General features: G+C 41.8%; 1 protein-coding gene across 8 annotated transcripts in view; it reads left to right on the top strand.

The window, feature by feature from the left end:
• Nucleotides 1-18689, top strand: part of GUCY2C (guanylate cyclase 2C) — a 106409-nt gene that overhangs the window by 83448 nt on the left and 4272 nt on the right. For all 8 annotated transcript variants that reach the window (XM_079936430.1, XM_079936426.1, XM_079936429.1 and 5 more), the window contains 5 exons: nt 2137-2228; nt 4795-4953; nt 8946-9138; nt 12980-13154; nt 16846-16944. In XM_079936430.1, coding sequence (XP_079792556.1) covers nt 2137-2228; nt 4795-4953; nt 8946-9138; nt 12980-13154; nt 16846-16944 — 718 coding nt within the window. The remainder of the gene's footprint in view (nt 1-2136; nt 2229-4794; nt 4954-8945; nt 9139-12979; nt 13155-16845; nt 16945-18689) is intronic.

The following is an 18689-nucleotide window of genomic DNA, read 5'->3' on the forward strand; positions in this document are numbered from 1 at the left end:
TAAATACTACCTCCTGGTTAAAAAAATAAATACGCCAACATCTAGAAACAATAGAGAAATGTACTTTCACTCTTTCTATCCTTCCCCTGAAGAAAACGGAGATTTCCTCTGTATCTGCTTAATTTTTTTGTAATCCCTCACAGAGGCCTTTAAGGCCTGTGGGAAAAAAAATTCTAATTTTTTTTTTTAGAATTTCATCTGAGCTTTTATAATCCAGAAGATGGTAAGTAAATGTTTAAAAAATATTTATGGTCGGGGGGCTTCCCTGGTGGTGCAGTGGTTGACAGTCCGCCTGCCGATGCAGGGGACACGGGTTCGTGCCCCAGTCCGGGAAGATCCCACATGCCGCGGAGCGGCTGTGCCCATGAGCCATGGCCACTGAGCCTGCGCGTCCGGAGCCTGTACTCCGCAACGGGAGAGGCCACAGCAGTGAGAGGCCCACGTACCGCCAAAAAAAAAAAAAAATATATATATATATATATATATATATATATATATATATATATATATATGGTTGTTAAAAAATTTTTTTAAACTTTTGTTCCTTGCAGGATAAAGATAAAAATATTTTGCTTTAATTTGCAAGCAACCTGCCAGATGCGGTTATGGCCAGACTCTGCTGGGCACGAATGGGCCATTTTTACTTCTCTCTCTCTTTTGCAGCATTAAAGGCAGGTTGTACCCAGGGTTCTGAGCTACATCTGCTTCTATCCTTGCTTCTCCTCATGCCTTCCTTTCCTCCTGCTTTTCTGGATCCTGGGATTCCTCCCCACACATCAGCATCTCTCTTCTCAAACCCTCCTTTCTAGCCTGAGTGTATCCACATGTCGTTTACAACCTCTTTCACCAAAGCATCCTCCTCATCAGTTCACTCATGTGGCTGGATGTTTCTGGAATTGGATATGAGGAATTCGACTGCATTATCTAGTAGCTGGTTCCAGCAGAATACAGGCCCAAAACTCCAAGACTTGGCAATGCCTGAAGAGCATCTGCTGTTTCACGGGCGGTGCCGTATCAGCCCATTTGTCAGTGCTTCTTCTGTCCCTTCTTTGCTAAGGCATAAGCCAGCAGATCGTTTTCCCAGGCAGGAGCATCACCTAGTGGTGAGTACAGGCAACCACGGTTCCATACCGTGGTCCTGTCCCTCCCCAGGGACTCTTGTTAAGGCAAAAGAACGCAGGTAGGGACTGTAGCTAGTACCATTTGTGATCCTGCTTGGAGTCAGAGTGAAGAACAAACTTTATTATTTAAAACAAATGGTTTTCACCATGCTTTTTGATCCCACAAAAGCTGCAAACAAGTGGTATCAAACGAAAGATGGTTTCACAGGCTTCCTCGCGTCTCCCTCTCCCTCCGTACCTCCCCTTCCTCGCTTCTCTTCACCGCAGCTGGGCATTGCATCACCTGGGGAACTTAAAAATGTATAGATTAGTGTCCTTCGGCCATGCAACATCTGGGACATACTTATGCTAAAGAAACTATTCGTTGTTTATCTGAAATTCAAGTTTAACTGGGTGTCCTGTATTTCTATTTGCTATATCTGAGAACCCTAACAAGGCCCCTTCCCAAACCGGTTAATTCAGAATCTCCCAAAATCATAAGAAGTTTTGTGAACGTTCCCCGGGCGATTCCACGGTCAGGCATGGTTGAAAACTAATGTCATAGAGCCTCACTCATTTAGAGTCACTTGCCTCGTACTCACAGAGCCCAGCTGTTTATTGCCATCCCCTGCACAAAGCCTGCAAACGTCCGTCCGTGAAGCATTTTGTCTCTCCCATCAACCCTACCTGGTCTAAATCAGTATCTCCGTTTTCCTTAGTTTAGGATCGAAGGGAAGGGTTGATGGTTTATCACAGGATACTGAATAAAGTTCCCTGTGCTGTACACTAGGACCTTGTAGTTTATCCATTCTAAATGTAATTGTTTGCATCTACTAACCCTACACTCCCAGTCCATCCCACTCCCTCCCCCTTCCCCTTGGCAACCACAAGTCTGATCTCTATGTCTATGAGTCTGTTTCTGTTTTGTAGATAGGTTCATTTGAGCCGTATTTTAGATTCTACCTATAAGTGATATCATATGGTATTTGTCTTTCTCCTTCCAACTTACTTCACTTCCACCTCTTCTCTCTTCCAGGTCTATCTGCTTGTCAAAAACTGCTGGGAGGAAGATCCAGAAAAGAGGCCAGACTTCAAGAAAATCGAGAATACACTGGCCAAGATATTTGGGTAGGGCTGAAATTTTTACTTTTCCCTTCTAATTTCAGATTTTTCTAATAATAGCTGACATTCTGTGGCAGCTAAGTATGAGAATGTCTTTTCTAATGAAAGATCACAGACTACAATACCTGTCTCCAAAAAATTAAAATGGTATGGAGATGAACAGACCGTTTTCTTGGGGGAATAATCACTTGAAACGTTAAGTACTGTACTCAAGGGCAAAACTTGCCTGATTCGAAAATAAATTCTGACTGATCTGTTAAAAATATAGTTCCCTGACCCTTCTGCAGGTAATTAGGATTTAGAAGTCTAGTACAAATCTGCACAAAACCCTGGATAATTCTGAAGATCAAAAAGTTTCTTACAGGGCTTCCCTGGTGGCGCAGTGGTTGAGAGTCCGCCTGCCGATGCAGGGGACACAGGTTCGTGCCCCGGTCCGGGAAGATCCCACATGCCGCAGAGCAGCTAGGCCTGTGAGCCATGGCCGCTGAGCCTGCGCGTCCAGAGCCTGTGCTCCGCAACGGGAGAGGCCACAACAGTGAGAGGCCGCGTACCGCAAAAAAAAAAAAAGTTTCTTACAGTTTTAAAATCTTAAGATCAGCAACTTCGGCCTTAAGCACTTGAGCCATGAATCGGATTATAATTCAGGATCAAAAAAAGTAACATACGGTTATCCAGTAAGACTGAACTTTAGATTTCCCATGTTTTCGGTTAGGGTGCAGGGTGAGAAAAATAGCTCTGAGGTAAGAGTTAGGAGATCTAGTTTCTAGGCTAGGATCTAATAATAGCTAGTTGTGGGACATTGGGCAAAACACCCGAACTGGGTATCAATTTTGTTGCTGGTAAAATTGGAATGAAAAAAGATGATTTCTGCAGTTCCTTCCAGCTCTTTCTGTAGTTCTCATCAAGTCAAAGACACAGATACTTAGTGAAGCTAATTTAATAAAGCCCAGGACCGAGGGTGGGGTAGAGTGAAGACAATGAAAGTGGGACCATTGATTGTTTGATCTAAACCGTCATATGTGGAAAAGGAGCAGGAAATAATAAATGATTTATTATTTTCATTCCTTCCCAGACCTGTTACTAAGAGCAGATGAGATTGTATGTGTGACAGATGAAATGTAAGCTCGTGAAGATAAAACTAGGCCCCTGATATTTAGCCTTTAATATGGTGGTTCTCAACTTGGCCGCACACTGAAATCACCTGGGGAGATTTTTAAACTACTGGTGCCAGAATCCTACCCTAGAGAGTCTGGTGTAATTGATCTGGGTGCAGGCTGGCATCAGGAGTTTAAATAAGCTCCTCAAGTGATTAAAATACACAGCCAAGGTTGAGGAAACTGTTTTAATTGAATCAATTCATCATGAAATAAGATAATCCATCCCTTACACCTGCTCCCTCACTCTTTCTACCCAACTAGACTCCATAATGGTTTCCGGTAAGAATCTCCTAGGGACCTTGTTAAATATTTCTCTTAATCCCAAACCTAGCAGTTTCCAGTCATATAGGTCTGTGATAGAAAAGTACTCAATTTTTAACAAACATCCCGCCCCACACCAAGGGGATTATGATGTAGTCCATCTTTTTGAGTACAGAAATGGCAACTTGTAATTGTCGTTGTGATAATGAAATGGTATGATCTATTCATCCCTTCACAACAGCTGTGTGGGACTCAGTGTGCCTCCCGACTGGGCTCTGCACCTAGGCGTGTCACAGGGTCACGAGAAGCTGCCATCTCATCTAAGTTGTCTTGATCTAACAAAATACGGCAGAGTTAGGGCTTTTGCTCTAGGACCCTGACTCTGTCTGAGGAGATACTATATAAGGCGCAGCTTTACTTTTCTTGGTCCTTTTCTTATATTCCCCTTTATTGCAAGTTGCTCCTTTTTAAAATTTTAGAAAATATGAATAAGCAAACAAGAAAGTAAAAACATCACCTAGTTTTTAATAGATGGCCACCAGTTTTCAAAAATTAAAAATGGGATGATAATTTTTGCTGTTTTATAAACTGGCTGTTTTCACTTAATAATATAGACGTAGCATCTTTGTGTGTATCACGATTCTAATTTGTGTTTAATGATACATTCATATTCCATCGCTTCATATTTCAATCACTTTTTGTTACACATTTAGGTTACTTTTAAATGTTTGCTTGTGAAGAATACCGTGGCTTTCTTTGTAGTTAACTTTCAGCACATGCGTGATTGTTTCCTTCGGATAATTCTTAGAAGTAGGGTTGATGGGCCGATCGGCACGAGCATTCTTAAAGCTTATGACACATTTTACCAGATTTCCCTCCAGAAAGGCTGTAATGTATCTTTTTCTTCCGTCTTACCTACATTGATTACCATTGTGCTCACATTTGTTTTTCTTTTTTTAAAATGTTATTTCTAAAAAAAAAAAAAAATGTTATTTCTTTGATCCTTCCTCAGGTTAAAAATTTTTGCTACATTTGTTGGTCATTTTTATCCTTTCTTAGTTTAATTACCTGTCTATGATATTTGCCCATTGTTTTAATGGATGTTCATGTTTTCTTGATAATATGGAGACCTCTTCATCTATCACTACCTACAGCCTTTTCCATGACCAAAAAAATGAAACTTACATGGATACCTTGATCCGACGTCTGCAGCTGTATTCCCGAAACCTGGAACATCTGGTGGAAGAAAGGACACAGCTGTACAAGGCAGAGAGGGACAGGGCTGACAGGCTTAATTTCATGTTGCTCCCAAGGTAAGGAAGTCCTCCCGCGGACGTGATCTTCCAGACTCCGCAGACATGCTCAGCCCTTAAGGCTGAAAGCCAAAGCGTATTTGTCTAGCATTGGTCTTCTCTGTATTTATATAGGATTGGTCCCTTTCGCATATTCTTCAACAGATTGTTGTGTTTAAAAATGCACGTATCCCCACTTTTCCAGGCACTGCTCTAGATACGCTTGAACAATTTAATATGTACAGAACATGTATTTATTCTGGATGCTAGTAAATAAATAAGAATCATACTGTATTAGGGGTTGTGACAACATTATTGAATTTTTTATGTATATAAAGCCATATGTTTTAGAGTGGTTTCTATCAGTCTTATTTTACACTTCTATGGCACTGTGAACTAAAGAAGAAGAATTTTTAAAAATCAAAGGTGAAGAAAGAGACCAAAAAATTTGTCTGTTTCAATAATAAGCTATAGGTAGAATCTCTAAACCTTCAGAAGTAAACTGCTCACCTTCAGACTGAGTTGGAGTGTATTAAAATAAATTATGCTATTTCCCACCAAACATTTTAATTTAGTGCTGATTTAAATATAACATGTTGTTACTTAGTGCATTTTAGTCAAGTTTATATTGCACAATAAAATATGAGAAAATATTTTTTTTTAAAAAATTCATGTACCTTGCTAAGCCTTGCCCTGGTTTGCACTGTCTGAATAGCTAGAAGAAAGAGGCTGTTTTCCAGTGGCTGTGTGGTACCATGGAAGGAGCATGGACGGTAGAGTTAAGGTGACCTGGGTTCCAGCACCTCTTGGCCACTTCTGCTAAGTCTGGGACCTTAGGCCAGTCACTGTCTCTCCCCAGTCCAAAAATGGAAATTAAAGTTTTCCTACAGAATCTGTAAGCTTTAAGGCATTTTCAGGCACTAAGTGTTAGTTTCTTTGCTTTCTTCTGTCTGCCTCAAAGTAGAGGCCAAATTACAAGAAGTGGGAGCATCTTTAGTGGAGAAGGTATGGTTCCACTCTCCCCAGGTGTCTCATCACACAGGCATCTACGGGCTGACCTCTATTTTGTGAAACAATATTACAACCATGACAGAAGAGAAAGAAATTAAGGTTGAAATCCCAGTTTAACGTTTGATAAGTGTTGGTCCTCAGGTAATAACTAAGAAATGTTAAGATAAGCAAGAAATTAAAATGTGAACAGCTGGGAAATAAGTTGGACCAAGGGACCCACAACTGTCACAAATGAGAGGTGATTTTCTCTGCTCAATGAATGATAAACTGTCCTCTTAGATTAAGGATAAGCTAGGCAGTGTCGCATTGGGTGAAATCATGGAAACTGAGGTCAGCTAGGCCTGACTTCAAATCATGGTTCCACCACCTACTTGTGATCTGCAGCCTTGGACAAGTTACCTAAACACAGCAAGCCTGTTTCCCGTCATAGGCTGGCTCAAAGAATCCTCTAAAATAATGTGCACAATATAGGGTACTTAGCACAGTGTCTGTAATGTCCATGGTTGTTATTACTATGCATAGTAGTTACGACTTTTATATATTACTTGCATTAATTATTATTTTATTTTGAACCCATGCTCATGGAGCATATCAGCTCTACATTAATAAAGGAATGATTTTGAGCTCGTATGAGTTGTTTTCTAAATAAAGAAATAGTTTCTGTTCTACAAGCCTGAATGAGGAGGTAGGAGTTACACACATGCCCTGTTCAGCCATCTGGCCCTGAAGAAAGCCTAATGCAGAACCCATGTGCCCTCAGCCTGGCATTGGTACCCTGGGCATAGGCTGGAGCCCTTATTATTCACTTTAGAGATGGAGTTTCTGTTAGTGCTCTGCGAATGTTCTTTATGTAATGCATCAGTCCTTGCCTGGCCTTTCATGCTGAGTTGTGACAAAAACAACATCCTGATGATTTAGCTGCCTTCCCAGCTTTTTATCACTGATGGTTTTAACCAGTAATGACACTCACGATTTGAAACAGCTGGCTCAGCACCGTGGATTTTTTCCTACCCTTGGTTCAGTGTGCCATGTTGACCACTAGACGGGAGATGTTCCCGTTGGATCACCAAAGATTGTAGAGCAAGGGCTGCAATACACAGTGACTGCAGGGCAAGTCACTTTGATCATATATATACAAGTTCTTTATATTTGCAAAAGAAAACTAAAATATACATGCATGATACCTAGAAGAATCCAAAATAAATATTACAGCAAAATTGTGAATAAGTTGCAGGTAGGAGCCAGACACTTATTTCCCAGCACTCCTGGGGGTTTTGAAACAGGTTAAAATAGAAGTTTTTTCTACCTATGGAAAAAACTACGTACCTGTGGGAAGCACTTCTAAGACACCTACTCTGTATACTGTGTCAGCAAAAACCTGTTATCAAAGTTCACCAGGTTAACTCATAGCCCTTCCTTCATTGATCCACCAACATTAGTTTCTCTCTCAGGTAATATACTATTTTCTAAGCTCATATGACTTTTCAGCTATAAGCAGTAAAATGAAGGGCAAAGATGGCGAAATATCCAATCTTATCATTAGTCTATGTAGCCTCCAAATAATCTGCACCCTTCTACGGGGCAGGTAAAGAACCACCGCCCCAGACGTGCCCCTGCGAATCTGACCAGCCACACAGCGGGGGCGGTTTTCAAGTTCCCAGATTTCATCATCGTACCAACTGAAAGGACCTCCCTTGATGCTCTGAAGGTTTTCTAAATGAGTTTTGGGAATGCTGGTGGTTGATTGGCTGTCTGTTTTCCAGGAAAGTGCCAGACCTTCTTCCTTTACTGCAGCCAGCACACCTCCAAATCTTCCCCATCACCCTGAGGATCCGAGGCCTGGGTTGTGCAGGAATGTGATGCAATTACAAGGCTGAAGGCTGGGAGTTACTGAGTTCCAGCACTGGCTCTGCCCTCAGTGGCTCTGGGACCTTGTGCAAGTCATACTTTTTATTTGGTTGGGTTTTTCTGGCTGCACCGTGCAGCTTGTGGGATCTCAGTTCCCCGACCAGGGATTGAACCCAGGCTCTGGACAGTGAAAGCATGGAGTCCTAACCACTGGGCCGCCAGGGAACTCCCCATACTTTCTTTTTAAGCCTCAGCTTTCTCATCTGGAAAAGTAAGGGATTTTATGACCTCTGTCGTACCTCCCAGCTTGCAGGTGGTCCGTACTCTGGTCCTTCACCAAGTGATCCCAAAGGCAGACAGGGAACACGCAGCCTCATGTCAGCACCCCTCCACCCCATTTACTCAATGAAAAGGCAACTTGGCACATAAAGGAAGCGTGGCATCTCTTCTTGTGGTTCTTCTCTCTTAATTCTGAGCCTAATATACTGCCCTTTATGTCTGTTCAACAGAGATAGTCTAAGTTGCTTCTATTCGACTTGTGCAGTTTTAGCAGAATTTTAACTTGTTTACGTGGTAACTGATGTTGCTTTTTAAAGGACCCAATTCTGCTCCAAAATGTTTCAAATAAATCCGGGTTCAGAATATATCAGAATTCATTTTAAATACATTATTTCTTCATAGTGATATTAAACAAGGCCGTGTTAAATATGCCAGGGAAGTAAAACTATTTACTGATGAGAAAGTCAGATCTGATAGCTATCGTGAGTCAAGCTCTTACATCAATGACACACTCTCCTTCTCGGCTTCTGGATGTAGAGCGCTATCTAGAAGAAGCTATCAATAGAGAGGTAAAAAGTGAGCAAATATTAGGATTGTGTAGGTATTACAGTTATGTGTACATGTATATTAGTGTTATAATCAAGTATTAATACTGAACCTCCTATTCATCTGAGGTCAAATACATGTGTTACGTGTGTGTAGTGTATTCATACATTCGGTTCATGCCAACTGTCTTTGCTTCCTAGCCACACAATTCACTGGAAATCCCCAATTTTAGAATTCCTGGTGGACAATTAGTACAGCCTCAAAGATTTCTGTAGGGGAAGAAGAAATTTGCTGAAGTTGAAGGCCTTGTTTTTCGCTTCCTCATCTAGGCTGGTGGTCAAGTCTCTGAAGGAGAAAGGCATCGTGGAGCCTGAACTATACGAGGAAGTTACAATCTACTTCAGTGACATTGTGGGGTTCACCACCATCTGCAAGTATAGCACCCCCATGGAAGTGGTGGACATGCTCAATGACATCTATAAGAATTTCGACCACATTCTCGATCACCACGACGTGTACAAGGTAACCACTTCACCTAATAGGCTGAATGATGGTTCAGCCCCAGGTCAGCAGAGCCAGAATTGGTTGTTTCTGTTATTACAGTCCTCCGTCGCTACCCACTAGCCCCTCTGCCCCAGGATTGGTTCCAGGACCCCCATGGATCCCCAAATCCCCAGATGCTCAAGTCCCTTGTATAAAATGACATATTTGCATATGACCTATGTACATCCCCATGTACTTTAAATCATCTCTAGATTACTCATAATACCTAATACAATGTAGGTGCTATATAAATAGTTGCTGGAGTGTGGCAAATTCAAGTTTTACGTTTTGGAACTTTCTGGAATTTTGTTTAAATGTTTTTGATTCATGGTTCGTTGAATCCACAGTGCGGAACCTGTGGATACAGAGGCCAGCTCTACTCAGGTCTTGTCCTTTGTAATTTAAGATTTAATGAATTAGTGGTTGAATCTGAGCTAAAAGTGAAGGGAAGTGGAAGAATAAGAAGGGTCGTAAGTCGAAATGACGTTGTGACTTTAAGGACCAATATGAAAGACACAACATACAGTCTAGCAGGAATGAATTTGGGTGTTAAATTTAGGAAAAATGGTTTACTCTTCAGTCATCTTCACAAAATGGGCAGTGTTTAGGCTGATTATGAATGAAGGAGAGAAGGTACCAGAGTTATTCTCAGGAGAATTGGAATCTTTTGTCATTGTTGCTGAAGTAGCAAGCATCGTTCGAAGAAGAGTAAAGAACAGAGCTGGATCTGTTGCCTGACCAGGGTGCCGGCCAGTTCCGGGCTGATAATGTCTGAATCGGAAGAGTAAAGGAGAATTGCATTCCCACATTTTCATGTTGGAAAAGCAGCAGAGCATGTGGAACAAGTAACTTCAGAATTAGAGCTCTTTATTCAAATCCCAGGTTGCCCCACCTCATTGCATGACCTCATAAAATATAGTATTTAATTTCAGCAAGTCTCAATCTACCTATCAGTAAAATGGCACAATAATACCTAACTCAATGGATTATTTTGAAGATTACTGAGATAAACAATATGACTAAAACTCTGTATGCTTAAGTTTAGGGGTCATTCATGTAACAGTCTGTTATGATGGTTTTACCCACAGGAAGGACTTCCTTTTAGGATTTATATTAGCCCAGTCCTCACCCTATGTAGATCAGAAAGCCATGCTAACAAGAGTTCCCGTTGAATAGAAAATGATTATGCATTTTTTTTTTTTTCCTTTTTTGTGGTACGTGGGCCTCTCACTGCTGTGGCCTCTCCCGTTGCGGAGCACAGGCTCCGGACGCGCAGGCTCAGTGGCGATGGCTCACGGGCCCAGCCGCTCCGCGGCATGTGGGATCTTACCGGACCGGGGCACGAACCCGTGTCCCCTGCATTGGCAGGCGGACTCTCAACCACTGCGCCACCAGGGAAGCCCGATTATGCATTTTAGAGATACTCAGCAAAATGAAGTTAACTAACCAACACACGTGAACAATGTATATGATTATGAAAATAATATTAAAAGGGAGAACACTTATCAAAGAATAAATAGGTCTACTGCCTATTACAAGAAAAGTGATTGGAATCATCATAGTACAAGAAAGTGTATTATATATTAGAGAAACCTATAATTATTATTATTTATTTTTTTAACATCTTTATTGGAGTATAATTGCTTTACAATGTTGTGTTAGTTTCTGCTATATAACAAAGTGAATCAGCTATACATATACATATATCCCCATATCCCCTCCCTCTTGCGTCTCCCTCCCACCCTCCCTATCCCACCCCTCTAGGTGGTCACAAAGCACCGAGCTGATCTCCCCGTGCTATGCGGCTGCTTCCCACTAGCTATCTGTTTTACATTTGGTAGTGTATATATGTCCATACCACTCTCTCACTTCGTCCCAGCTTACCCTTACCCCTCCCGGTGCCCTCAGGTCCATTCTCTACATCTGTGTCTTTATTCCTGTCTTGCCCCTAGGTTCATCAGAACCTTTTTTTTTTTTTTTTTTTAGATTCCATATATATGTGTTAGCATACGGTATTTGTTTTTCTCTTTCTGACTTACTTCACTCTGTATGACAGACTCTAGGTCCATCCACCTCACTACAAACAACTCAATTTCGTTTCTTTTTATGGCTGAGTAATATTCCATCGTATATATGTGCCACATCTTTATCCATTCATCTGCTGATGGACACTTAGGTTACTTCCATGTCCTGGCTATTGTAAATAGTGCTGCAATGAACATTGTGGTACATGACTCATTTTGAATTATGGTTTTCTCAGGGTATGTGCCCAGTAGTGGGATTGCTGGGTCGTATGGTAGTTCTATTTTTAGTTTTTTAAGGAACCTCCATACTGTTCTCCACAGTGGCTGTATCAATTTACATTCCCACCAACAGTGTAAGAGGGTTCCCTTTTCTCCACACCCTCTCCAGCATTTATTGTTTCTAGATTTTTTGATGATGGCCATTCTGACTGGTGTGAGATGATATCTCATTGTAGTTTTGACTTGCATTTCTCTAATGATTAGTGATGTTGAGCATCCTTTCATGTGTTTGTTGGCAACCTGTATATCTTCTCTGGAGAAATGTCTATTTAGGTCTTCTGCCCATTTTTGTATTGGGCTGTTTGTTTTTTTGATACTGAGCTGCTTGTATATTTTGGAGATTAATCCTTTGTCAGTTGCTTCGTTTGCAAATATTTTCTCCCATTCTGAGGGTTGTCTTTTCATCTTGTTTATGGTTTCCTTTGCTGTGCAAAAGCCTTTAGGTTTCATTAGGTCCCATTTGTTTATTTTTGTTTTTATTTCCATTTCTCTAGGAGGTGGGTCAGAAAGGATCTTGCTGTGATTTATGTCATAGAGTGTTCTGCCTGTGTTTTCCCTAAGAGTTTTATAGTGTCTGACTTTACATTTAGGTCTTTAATCCATTTTGAGTTTTATAATTATTTTTTGTCAAATAGTTTATAAAAAATGATAAGAGCCAAAGATGACTTTTCTGGTATTTAGAGGTGTTCCTAAAATTATATAAAACCATTCAGATTATTTCAACATTGATAGAATTGTCATCACATCTGGATGATTCATATTATTATAAAGTACTTTCATATGGTTAAAATCCTTTATAGCGGGGACTTCCCTGGTGGTGCAGTGGTTAAGAATCCGCCTGCCAATGCAGGCGACATGTGTTCAAGCCCTGGTCCAGGAAGATCCCACATGCTGCGGAGCAACTAAGCCCGTGCACCACAACTACTGCAGCCCGTGCGCCTAGAGCCCGTGCTCCGCAACAAGAGAAGCCACCGCAATGAGAGTCTTGTGCACCGCAACGAAGAGTAGCCCCTGCTTGCCACAACTAGAGAAAGCCCGTGCGCAGCCACGAAGACCCAACACAGCCAAAAATTAATTTAAAATATATTTTTTTAAAAATCCTTTATAGTTGTTTTATCAACTATTTCACTAGGCTATAAAAACCCTGAAGAAATTAGCATAGAACTGGTCTTGAACTAGTCCCAGAAAAAGCGTACAGGGCCATGCTCATACTGAGTTCTCGAAAATTTTTTTTTTTTTTTGCGCTACACGGGCCCCTCACTGTTGTGGCCTCTCCCGTTGCGGAGCACAGGCTCCAGACGCGCAGGCTCAGCGGCCACGGCTCACGGGCCCAGCCGCTCCGTGGCATGTGGGATCTTCCCGGACCGGGGCACGAACCCGAGTCCCCTGCATTGGCAGGTGGACTCCTAACCACTGCGCCACCAGGGAAGCCAATTTTTTATGTGACTAACTGCTTCTGTTTGATTTCTTGTGCCATTAGAAGGGGCAGATTCACTAATGAGAAACTACTTCCACAGGTGGAAACCATTGGTGATGCCTACATGGTGGCTAGTGGTTTGCCTAAGAGAAATGGCAACCGACATGCAATTGACATCGCCAAGATGGCTTTGGACATCCTCAGCTTCATGGGGACCTTTGAGCTAGAGCATCTTCCCGGCCTCCCAATATGGATCCGCATTGGAATTCACTCTGGTATGTAGTTGAGCATTGTAGCAATCGAGAACCGTATGTACCTGTGTGCACCGACTAAATCAGAAAGGTTAAAGGATCTTCAGACGTGATCAATTTTCACATGAGGTTTACTCTTGAATCCTCCTGCCAAATACGAAGTCCCGTTACACATCCTGACATAATTAGACCTATAATTAGTCTCTGGAGAGTTCTAGGAAACGACAGCCGTGACAGCACTCATGGAACGATAAACACCCACCAACCACGAACTAAAATACCAAGCTCCGGACTTCCTATTCAAGCTGCCCTATTTACTATGTCATTTATCTCTTCCCCATTCCCTCCCTCTCCCCCACCCCCAACTTCTGTGTATTTTTTTCCCACTGAAATATTACAGTATCTTAAATGGATTATGTTATCTACAGGGGGAAAACATATCTGTTCAGATCCCTACAATAAAAGGGCGTTTATGTTCCCCCAACCCCTCAGTGGTACAGAAAGTACATGGATCACTTTAAAGACCATGAACCTTATCCAACCTTGAATGTAGAGATTTGAGAAGATGAGTTACGAATACAGCAAGTCCCCTACATACGAACCTTCAAGTTGCGAACTTTTAAAGATGCAAACATGCGTTCGCGTGTCCAGTCATGTAAGTTAGTTCACATGTCTGGCGTATGTTGTCACATGCGTGCATCCTCTACAAGTGGTTGTGCTTTTGTGTACTTTACTGTATAGTACTGTTTAGAGTACAGTAGTACAGTATCTTTATTTCGAGCCCAGGATGTCCAGAAGTGAGCGTAAAAGCAGCGATGACGTCGCTGCTACTACTGTGCTTTTCAAGGTACTGTACTGTAAGATTAAAAATGTGTTCTTTATTTTTTGTGTTTGTTTTTTATGTATTATTTGTGTGAAAAGTATTATAAACCTATTACAGTACAGTACTATATAGCCAATTGTGTTAGTTGGTTACCTAGGCTAACTTTGTTGGACTTACAAACAAATTAGACTTAACACGCTCTCGGAACAGAGCTCGTTCCTATGTAGGGACTTATGGTATTACAGAAAAATATAGTGGTAGAGGAACTCAGAAGTCATCTAGATTAATCTTTTACAGGGCATAAATTATACTTTCCAAGATAAATAATAATATAACCACGTTTAGAACAAATAATCCCAGGACTCCCTGAAAACTCAGTATTTCCAAAGTCAGCTCACTCCTTTATCAAATAGTTGTAATTGTTAGACAGTCTTTCCTTGTGTTAAAGTAAATCACATCTCCCTATAATTTCTTGTCATTGCCCCTTTTTCTGCCCTCCAAGCCTCACAGAAGACACAGGGTAGAGAAAACCCAAGAGGTCACTCCAGGCTTTGTGGTGAGGGCCAGACAACTGCATTTGCAAAAGTCATCCTGTATCCACCGTGCCTAGCACAGAGTCAGACAGTAAATATTTGGTTGAGTAATGAATCAGTGAGAGTCTCAGAGTGACAGTATCTAGAAGTTAAAAACTGCTGCCACATCTTTGGCAGCCAGGAACATAGCTGTGGCCTTCCCCAGTCATGTCACAACCAAATTGTCGTAGATGTTTACATATACACATAAGGGAACTGTTCAGCATCTCCCTGACCCATCACAAATTGTCGGGCCTGGAGGAAGGGACAGCAGCAGAACTGATGGAACCAGGGAGAGAGAATGGAGCTCTGGGTCCTGGTCCCCTCTCTTTTCCTCTGTGACCTACTCAATGCCTGAGTGACTGCCAGGGCTCAGGCACTGTCACATTGGGCTGGAATGAGAGTAAATAGTAGACACATATACCGAGACGGGTTTATCCCTAAGAAATTAAAAGGTTGCAGTTAAATATTGATAGTTGAAGACAAAACATAACATCTGCAGGCATTTTCCACCTCCAGGCCCTTCCCAGTTTTATCATTCCATTTTTGAAGTGACTAGTCAAGGCACAGCCTTGGGAAGCTCAGAGATCTTTTTTTTTTTTTTTAATTTATTTTATTGAAGTATAGTTGATTTACAATGTATTAGTTTCTGGTGTACAGCAAAGTGATTCATTTATACATACATATACTAGTTTGCATCTGCTAATCCCAAACTCCCAGTCTGTCCCTCCCCTCATCCCCCCTCCCCCTTGGCAACCACAGGTTGTTCTCTATGTCTGTGAGTCTGTATCTGTTTCGTAGATAAGTTCATTTGTGTCATATTTTAGATTCTGGGAAGCTCAGAGAGTTTCTAATCAAGTAGTTGCTGCTGTTTTTGCTTGTTTTTTATTTCTCTGTGGTTGGTTTTGTTTTTTGCATTGAACCTAACAGGGGAGGGTTCAGTATTTTTATTTTTTCAGTGTTCATAAACAATGAACAACTCAATGTTCAATTTTTTCAGTGTTCATAAACACAGAATATTTGTAGGACGAATCTATCAAGAAACTCATAGAGGTCAAAACCCAATCAGCCAACCATAAAATCAATAGTTACCTCTATCCAAAACCCGATTTTGCAGTTTCTGAGTTAATCTTTAACTTCGAAAATTTTAACTCCTTGCATTCCGTCATTCCACACAAATGCTTGCATGAGCAAACCCTTCTTTCCTACCTGATATGCCACCGTGCATCGCCTTGCCTTGGCTTTTATTCTTCCTTTTGGAGTATCCTTGTGCGACAGGCTCCCCATTCTGTATTCACATGGTGCATGAAATGCTCAGGGAAGAAGATGCCAAGTCCTTGTCTTCTGGGTCTTCCATCATCAGGCCACCAATGCCAAAAAGGCTACTCTGACTTAAATAAAAATAAAATAAAACAAACTTGGGCCACTGAGCCTTTGAGTGTACTGTGCCCTCCAGCAGTTCAGAGCTCCGGGCTGTGTGGCTGGAAGAGGAAGCAAGCAGTGGGATCGTCTTCATCCTTCCTGAGAGGCTTCTATTTAATATATTAAAGAGGGGGACTTCCCTGGTGATCCAGTGGTAAAGAATCCACCTTAACAATGCAGGGGACGCGGGTTCGATCCCTGGTCAGGGAACTAAGATCCCACATGCTGCGGAGCAGCTAAGCCTGCTGAGCTCACGCACCTCAACTAGAGAGCCCGCGTGCTGCAAACTACAGAGCCCAGGCGCTCTGGAGCCCATGCGCCACAACTAGAGAGAGAAAACCCACATGCCATAACTAGAGAGAAGTGCGCGCGCTGCGACAAAAGATCCCGTGTGCCACAACTAAGACCCAGTGTGGCCGAAAATAAATAAAATAAAATAAATAAATAAATAAATAAATAAATAAATCTTTATATATATGTGTGTGTGTATATATACATATATATGCATATATACACATACATATACACACACACACACATATATATACATATATATATATATATATATATATATACACACACACACACACACATATATATATAATCTCAAGGAGCACTTTACACCTTTCAGCCTGGATCTCTGGATGCCTTGTTTGTTGCCAATGAGCTTCTCTGTCCTAGAGCAAAATACTTTCTGAAAGCGTGATTTGAATAATGGTGCTCCCCCAGTGAATACATTGACTTAAAGCAAAAGTCACAGGTCGCATTTCCCACCTTGAACCGCTTCTCCATGAAATGAGGTATCGCGCATCGTGACGCTGAGAAGAGGCCTGCCCCCCCCCCCCACTCCACTGTGTGACTTCTGTTGCCTCCACCTCTTGTTTTCTGTCCCTCTCAGGTCCCTGTGCTGCCGGAGTTGTGGGCATCAAGATGCCCCGTTATTGCCTGTTCGGAGATACAGTCAACACAGCCTCGCGGATGGAATCCACTGGCCTCCGTAAGAAGGGAGACTGCTTTTTTTAGAGGACAGAGATTCTGTCTTCCAGCAGAGGGGAATTGTAGGATAAAATGCAGAATAAGTGCCAGTGAGATGAAGAATGACTCTTCACACTGACTGGCCGTGAGCCTGGGTCAATCCAGTCCTTGCTACAAATTGCCGTTTACTGATAACTTTTTTTTTTTTTTTTTTTTTTTGCGGTACGCGGCCCTCTTACTGCTGTGGCCTCTCCTGTTGCGGAGCACAGGCTCCATGGCTCACGGGCCCAGCCGCTCCGCGGCATGTGGGATCTTCCCGGACCGGGGCACGAACCCGCGTCCCCTGCATCGGCAGGTGGACTCTCAACCACTGTGCCACCAGGGAAGCCCTACTGATAACTGTTTTATTCTTCCTTTTTGACTCAGTTTTAGACTGTTATCATTAATTTGGGTTCATTTGCAATGCATTCAGGCATGCTCTACCTGGAATAGCCATGAAATTTAGCATAGATCCATGTAAGTTAAACAGAAATTCCGTTTAACAGGAATCTATTCAGGCCAAGGGTATGAACAGAAGAGCCTGAAGGGAAGGGCTAATGATGCCATAGCTTCTGCTTGTCTCTATATCGCCTGCAGACAGGAAGGAGTTCCTAGGACATTTAAAGTACGATGGTAGTTACACATATAGCCCGTAAAGCTGTGGCGTTGGACTTGGTTCCTGGAAGGAGCCTGATATCTGTGGCAGCAGCCGCCATTTACATGGCCTCACAGGCATCAGCTGAGAAAAGGACCCAAAAAGAAATTGGAGATATTACTGGTGTTGCTGATGTTACAGTCAGACAGTCCTACAGACTAATCTGTCCTCGGGCCCCAGATCTGTTTCCTACAGACTTCAAATTTGACACCCCTGTGAACAAACTACCACAGCTATAAATTGAGGCAGCTGATGTCAAGCTCCTATGCACACTGAACTTTGCCTGATGTACATAGCCTTACAAAGTGCTGGACTGAGCCTTTAATAAGGAAAAACGAAAGACATGGTATGCATTCCAGGGCTAAATTTTTTTTTAGGTTTACTTTTTTTTTTTTTTTTATTTTTGGCTACGTCAGGTCTTCGTTCCTGCACGCAGGATTTCTCTTAAACTGAATAGAAATTCAGTGAGTTAGATACAGAGTATATACCCTGGTTCACTTTCCTATTCCTCTTTTATTTGGTTTTCCTTGGAATTGGTTTTAATAAAGAAAATGATAAGTATTTTTTATATGCAAAAACTTATATTGCGTTTTTCTGGCAAGGTAGAGGCAGTGTGTGTTACATCTAGTAAATGCTCAATAAATACCTATGACTATGATAATATTAGAAATATATACAAGAGAGAAAGAAAGCATTGGTAATGTGTGTGCGGGCTTACAAAACACTGGTGGTAGTATGGTATTTTGGCAGTCTACTGACAACCTGATACCGGTTTGAACTAGAAAATCACGGTGTAAAGGAAATAATAAGGTTGGGGCCAAACAGACGGGTTAAAATCATAACTATACGAGTCACTGTCTGTGTAAGCTTGGGAGGAAGTTACCCCATCTTTCTAGGCATCAGAAAGTTGAAGATACAAATTGAGGATGGGATTCCAACCTTGCTGGAAGTGTTTCTGGAAGGAGTTGAAGTGATGTGTTTTAAGCATTGAGCAGCCCTCTGGTACATGGTAGGCAGGCAATACGGGGTTTTCATTATTCTTACTGTTGTTACTGTCTGTGGCACCCAGAGTG

Source organism: Stenella coeruleoalba (genome assembly GCF_951394435.1).
Source record: "Stenella coeruleoalba genome assembly, chromosome: 11".
Taxonomy (NCBI): Eukaryota; Metazoa; Chordata; class Mammalia; order Artiodactyla; family Delphinidae; genus Stenella; species Stenella coeruleoalba.